This window comes from Lactuca saligna, chromosome 6 (genome assembly GCF_052625555.1).
Source record: "Lactuca saligna cultivar CGN05327 chromosome 6, ASM5262555v1, whole genome shotgun sequence".
NCBI classification, from domain to species: Eukaryota; Viridiplantae; Streptophyta; class Magnoliopsida; order Asterales; family Asteraceae; genus Lactuca; species Lactuca saligna.
The window spans coordinates 48,034,166-48,041,175 of record NC_136422.1 but is presented as its reverse complement, the minus strand read 5'-3'; the positions used below and the strand labels follow the sequence as shown (position 1 = coordinate 48,041,175).

The 7,010-nt window shown below is 33.0% G+C and overlaps 1 protein-coding gene across 1 annotated transcript; it reads right to left on the bottom strand.

The window, feature by feature from the left end:
- Positions 1–2,276: 2,276 nt before the first annotated feature.
- Positions 2,277–4,312, bottom strand: LOC145001040 (uncharacterized). The gene is made up of 3 exons (XM_078960357.1): positions 3,982–4,312; positions 3,749–3,878; positions 2,277–3,319 (listed from the first exon to the last, which is right to left on the bottom strand). Exons 1-3 carry the CDS (start codon positions 4,115–4,117, stop codon positions 2,485–2,487), a joined length of 1,101 nt encoding a protein of 366 aa, XP_078816483.1. The 5' UTR covers positions 4,118–4,312; the 3' UTR covers positions 2,277–2,484.
- Positions 4,313–7,010: the final 2,698 nt, after the last annotated feature.

Genomic DNA, 7,010 nt, shown 5'->3' with positions numbered 1-7,010 from the left:
TATAATGTGGATGGTAAGTATTGTGTGGATGTAGGGATGAATATGAATCAAGAGTTTAAAATACATATTCTAATAGAATACATATTCTGTTTGAATGAACATTTTGAATAATAACAAATTTTTGAACCATGAGTTAAGGAATAACAACATTCTTAAAGAATATTCATTTATTATTAATATTATTGAAGAATCTAAGGTCCAAAAATAAACAAAAAAACAATTTTTACTATCACATTCTATAAAAATACAATGTCATTTTTTGCATTTTTGCCAAATTCTATAAGAATACAAGCTTTATAGTAAGTTATTCTTGAAAACAATCTTCATTCTATAAGAATACAATTCATCAAAGAATCTTCATTATCATTCTTGCTTCATGCTGTTATATTTTGACATTTGGTGTGGTGAATCTCAATTGTCATGAAATTGTCTGTTAATTTTCATCCACCATTGTTGTTCCAAATAACTTTGCTATATTCCAAGTGGTCCTGAAAAAAAAACACAAGAAATGAAGTTCAAGAATATAAATGCATATAACTTGTTGCCTTAATATACATCATTCTTGATACAAACTTTTTCTTGACCGGTTAAGATTCAAATTGTCATTCTTGAAGAAGCAGAACATTCTTCAACTATCATTTGAAGAAGATTTGAAGTGCATCTTAGAGAATAACATGTATGACAAATTATGAAATGATCAATTAAGCATACTGTTAACCGAAATACTCACAGGTAAAATGAATCTAGAATTGCAGGAAGAAAACTTTGATCAATTGAATTGACAAAAAAAAATAAAATTAAAAAACGCAGATTTGGATTGAGTGATCGAACAACATACCGATTTTGTCGAATCTAGAACTTACCAGGGAGAAATGGATGATGGCTAAGAGATTAGGGTCGGCTGAGTCGATGAAGCACATAGTGGTTAGGAGGATAACAACCTCCTTCGCATCTCCCCATATCGTGTGTTGTTGCTGCTTGCCTTGACCCTCTCGGATCAACCATCTCCCTTCTCTTCACATCTGATTGTCGGAGCAGACTTTGTGTTGCTTTTCCCCTTCGGCCTCGCTGACCCCGGAGACGACGACCTCCCCTCTTCCCTCTGTCTCTTCAACCTCTTTGAACCCTGGAGACAAGCTCGATTAGTCACGACAACCGGAATAGCGGACAGCGCACCTGAGAACTTCCTCCGACGATCTTGACATCTTCAATGGAAGCAGGAGGTGATTTTGTGTCGACGATTTTGACATCTTCGATGGAAGCAGGAGGTGATTTTGTGGGTCTGGATGAAATACGCAGTAGGGTTTTAAATAAAGTAATTTGTCTAAATTAAAAGGTGAAAGGTTTAATTAATTATTTATTAAAATTAAATAATACTTGGTCCATATTAATCTTTACATTGACACGATAATCCATATTTGAACATCTCTCTCTCTCTCTCTCTCTCTCTCTATATATATATATATATATATATATATATATATATATATATATATATATATATATATATATATATATATATAGAGAGAGAGAGAGAGAGAGATAGAGAGAGAGAGAGAGAAAGAGAGAGAGTGTACTCGTATTTTCAAACCTCTTAATAATCAATACCCATCAAACACACCTAACTATCCAAATGATATGAACAAAAAGCAATAGTTATAACTGTCTATTATACATTTATACTTGTCTTAATGGTAAGTGGGGTCTATTAGGTTCGGGCATGATAATCATTTGTCTTCGTTCGAGAACATTATGTGTTTCTTTTATGTTGAACGTGATTCCCTTATATTTTAAACACCTTGATGGCATGCAATTGGTATAAAACTTATGATGTCTTTTAAAATTGAATAAAAAAAGTTTTTGTCGTACATCATTTTGTACATATTCTCAAGCTACCTATATAGAAATATATGAATCCTTGACCATATGGAAGTGAAGACGACACATTAGCGGACAAAAGTCCAGTATATTAAGACCATATAAATCTTGCTTGATAAACTTGTAAAAATGTACTTTTATATACTTCGGCAGCTTTGACTTAGTGCGGCGTTTCAAGATCGACATGATCATATGCATGGTATGAAAACACGCGGCTGATACCTTTGATGATGTACACATGGATCAAAAAATAGGCGTTTTATAACTAGTAACGATATGATGATGCCAAGTGAAAATTATACATTAATTTTAAGACTTTTAGATGGTTAAAAAAAGGTAGCCAATCAAGAATAACACCCACCGTCTCAAAGCAGAAGAATTTAAAGAAAAGAACTTCATTTTTCTAGTAGTAATTTTTCCATTGATTTCCACCATCAAGTACAGATGAACACAAACCCCAACAAACTGTATGTCGAAGTTTCTGATCTGAACCTTCTTTAGTAAACCAAAAAACATCCTCACAAAGCCTTACAAATCATAACCTAAATGATCATCTTCTCTTAATTACCACTTAATTACAAGAAGTTTTAATTAATTTTAACCTAATTAGTAAAAGTAGGAGCACATTCCTTTCTGATAGTGTGTTGTCTTGTTTCCATCACCATCATGGAACAAATAGCCGTTGAGGTTGAGTTTCACTTCCTCAACATCATTATGCAATGGACTTACATGGTTCGTGAACATGAACTCTTTTCGCTTCTGATTGACCATCAAACTCTGCGTTTGAATTTGATCTCCAAGAACCTGATCATGAAGGGTCATTTGGTCAACTTCTTGCTTGATCTGATACTGATTCTTCTGATAATGATACTGATGATGATCTTTGGTGTAATTCACATGGCTAACATGACTCAAAGAACTCCCACCTTCAGAAGATGAACATGCTGTACTTCCAAACATGAGCATGCCTTCTTTCATACCTGATGCAGCGTAGTATGCTTGCATCGGACTGTTGCACATGGTATGAGGGTCATCTGGAAACCCTAGATAATTATTACAGTTATCGTTAACATCAATGGTGGTGTCGCTTCTCATCAAACTGATTAGATTGTTTGCAGATGGTGGTGGTGGTGGTGATGAGATATGATCAGCAGCAACATTAATATGATTATTAATATCGTGAACAGGAAGAGAGTTGGAAGTGGTGTCAACATTCATGAAGTTAGGGGTATAAGTGAAAAATGATGACGAAGTGGTTAAGAAGTGGTCTGGTGCATGATGATCATATGGTGGTGGTTGGAATGTCGAAGATGGAAAAAAAGTTGGTTTTTCCTGAAGGGAAGGAACCGTAGTCATAAGCTTCTTCTTCAGCTTGGTGTTCCAGTAATTCTTGATATCGTTGTCAGTCCTTCCTGGTAGCTGAGCGGCTATTACTGACCATCTGCATATACATTTTTGGAAATAATTGTTATTAATATCTACATTTTTGGAAATTACATGACAATTAACCTCTCCATATTAATAAAAAAAACAAATTTAACAAGCAACTCCACATTTTAATCAACAAAAACTGAGAAAAGTTTTCAAGAATCTTTTCAAAAGATTAACCAATCTCTCTCTCTCTCTCTCTCTCTCTCTCTCTCTCTCTGTCTCTGTGTATATATATATATATATATATATATATATATATATATATATATATATATATATATATATTAATTTGACCTAACTTATAGTTGAAGTACATAAATATATACTTACTGTCATGCAAAAAGGGAGATAATAATGGAATGAATAGGGTGGAAGAGATCCAGTAGTCGTTAATTTGCAAGCACAAAGTTAGTAAAAAGATAAAGATCCAAGAGAAAACCTGCTACCAATGTTGGCATACAAGCTGCAGATGATCCTATCTTCTTCATCAGAGAATTCACCGTGTCTGATATTGGGTCTCAGATAGTTTAGCCATCTCAATCTGCAACTCTTCCCACATCTTTTGAGACCTGCTCATACTCAACCCCAGTTAAAAACCCTTTAGTTTCTTTAAGAAACACACGCAGTTAGCTAGATTAAATGATTAATGAGGGTTTAGAGAGAGAAATATACCAGCTTTTTGTGGAAGAGCAATCCAGTTACCACCAGTACCAAATTTCTCGATGAATTCTTTGAGTTTTGCATCTTCTTCAGGAGACCATGGCCCTTTCTTCACACTTGCTTTGTCACAACAAGGGGCTCTACCCATCTCTCTCTCTCACACACACTCTCTCTCTCTCTGTCTCTCTCTGTATCTCTCTCTTTCAGTCTCTCTTATGTATCTCACTTAGTTGGATTTTTTTTTTCCAGAAGCAAATGTCTTTCTTTCTCTCTCTGTCTTTGACTGAATGGACAAATGTGTTTGGTGGGTTTGCTTGATGGCTTTTTATGGAGGGAGAGTCTACGAGAGATCTGGATGGATGGAAGTCAGTAAAGAAAAGATTTTATAAATAACATGGTAACATAAGTCAAACTCAAAGAGAGACATTGGCCATTGAACTTTATTATAATTAATTATTTTCAATAAAGTTTTAATTAATGATTATGTACTCTTAGACTCCAAGACTCCTATTTACATTTTGCTTATTGCAAAAATTTTCTACGTATTTAATCTTTATATTTCATTAAAAAATTTCAAACTACAAACCTGTTCAATTTCAAACAAGTATGCAATAATTTTTTAAAAATGTTGAAAGAAAACGTACCATTACTTTCTCTCCTTTTTTTTTTTTTTTTTTTTATGCTTTTAACCATTATAATACTTAATTCATCTAACAAAAATAATAAATATTAAAAAGCTTTTGGCCTAGCGGTACGGAGTGATGCTCTTATTTGAGAGATCATGGATTTAAATCTCGCTTGAGATATAGATGACGATAGTTAAGAGTAAACTAGCTTGTTGCTCCAAAAAAAAATTAACAACATAAGTAATGAGAAATACATCAATATTAAATATAACATCAAAAAAGACTTAAAAGACTCTCAACCTCAAGATTGACTCTCTTCATTTTACCGCAATGCATTGATATTGCTAGCCGTTGTGGCATGACACTTCATAGATAGATGTTAAGGTGTGTTGTGTGCATAGCAACGCCTCCCAACCTTGGCATGCTGAGGTGAGAAGCTTGGTTTGGTACCTCTGAGTCTTTCACCTCTTTGATTGTTTGACCAGTTAATCCAATGATTATATTTTTTGATTTTTTTTTCAATTCCAAAATTTTATAAATACTACCTTTAAATACAATTTTATAACACATAAAAATATTCTTAAATTTTACTCTAAAAATGTCATTATCTTCCTCTTCATCTTTACATACTTTTAACTCGGTGATAGAATTCAGGATGGAGGTCTTTCAAATGGTGGAAGTCAAGATCGAAGAACTACACCAAAGGGGTGTTGAAAATGTGAAGTGGGGAAAATAAAATATGTATATAGAATCATGAAACTATCCACCAACGTCTAATGCACGATTATTTTGATGAGTATGTGGTTTTTCAAGGGAAATTTTTTCGACGTCGGTTTCGTAATTTACTTCAGCATATAGTTAACGACGTCACGGAATATCCATATTTCCACAAATGCCCAATTGCTAAAGGTACGGAAATTCAGAGGAAATTCAAAACTGCACTTCTTATGATAGCATATGTTACATCATTCGATGTACTAGATGAGAATCTTAGGATGTCCACACGTACCAAATGAGAATGCTTTCACAAATTTTGAAAGTATGTCATGAGGTTGTATGGTCCATAATATTTGTTTAAGCCTAACTACAATGACATCCATCTGAAAACGAGCACGATTTCCCTCGAATGTTAGGAAGCTTGGATTGCCTACACTAGGAATGAGGAAACTTCCTGAATGCACATCATGGTCAATACACTTGAGGTGATCATGTCTATCGAGTGATCATATTTGAAGTTGTGACCTCATAGGATTTTTGGATATTCGATGTTCCCGATTCATAGAATGACATCAATGTTATTAACATATCTCTGATATTCAACGACATATATAACATCACTACACTATATTCATCGTTTTCAGTGCACAAAATGTCTTATCAGTATGTATATTATCTTGTGGATGTGATCTATCTTGAGCATTTTTTTTAAAACATTGTATTGTCATAATGATCAAAAGAGGGTGAAGTTTAAGAGCTCAGGAAAAGGGCGAGAAAGATGTTGAAAGAGCGTTCAGAGCTTTTAAAAACATTGGCACATACTAAAATACCACGTCGTTTTTCAGAAGAAAAAAACGGTGATGTATATGATGTTTGTATTGCACTAGTTTTAAAGTTATAAATCCTAATTTAGCACGACTGAATTAATACACACACTACGTAGTGAACATAATCGTGCAATAGTATAATTTTAATAAGTAATGGAGTTGAACACTAGGGGAATGAAAAAGATGCATATAAGATAATTCAAATGTTAATTAAACTATAAACATGAAATTAAACTAGAAACTAGCGACTAGATTTAGAGATAAATAAGAAAGTACTTCCACATAAATTCAGAATCTCATATTTTTATGTGGTTGATTTATTAGAAATACAATTGATTTAATATTGCTAGTTACCGATTCATATAATGGCTACTTCTCTTGTTCCAATTGACTAACATTATTAATTATAAAGCAACTAACACAATAACAATGCTAGTAAACTAAGTCCTTAATTAAATAATCAAATTCTGAAAGAATTGATCTAATGATAATCTCAGTGGTCATGAAAATCAATTGAAGCTAAGAATTGTAATCTAATGCTCTCTTATATATTAAAGTTTATAATAATATCGCCTAACCCTAGGAATTAGTCCATATATAGTCTAAAAATTTGGTGTTCATAAACTAGTTAAGATACAAGTTACTATAAGATAAATGATCCTCTAGACTATATACAACTTAGTTGTAGGAAATAAAATCGAAACGTTAACACATAAGGTATTGAGATCAAGCAAACATAATAAATAATCAAACTTTAGAAATCCAACAAATAAATCAAAACAACTAACAAATCAAACCATAATATTAAGGGTTCATCTACATCTAAGCGGACACAAAGGGTATTACCTCATAACCAGTAAATAGAAACAAA

What these genes read in the sequence shown, in the direction of transcription:
- LOC145001040 (XM_078960357.1), bottom strand. Translation starts at nt 4,117, where the DNA reads ATGGGTAGAGCCCCTTGTTGTGACAAAGCAAGTGTGAAGAAAGGGCCA. An exon ending in TGCTCTTCCACAAAAAGCTG is followed by an intron (nt 3,879 to 3,981) that starts GTATATTTCTCT and finishes GAGTATGAGCAG; the next exon opens with GTCTCAAAAGATGTGGGAAG. An exon ending in TATGCCAACATTGGTAGCAG is followed by an intron (nt 3,320 to 3,748) that starts GTTTTCTCTTGG and finishes ATGTATATGCAG; the next exon opens with ATGGTCAGTAATAGCCGCTC.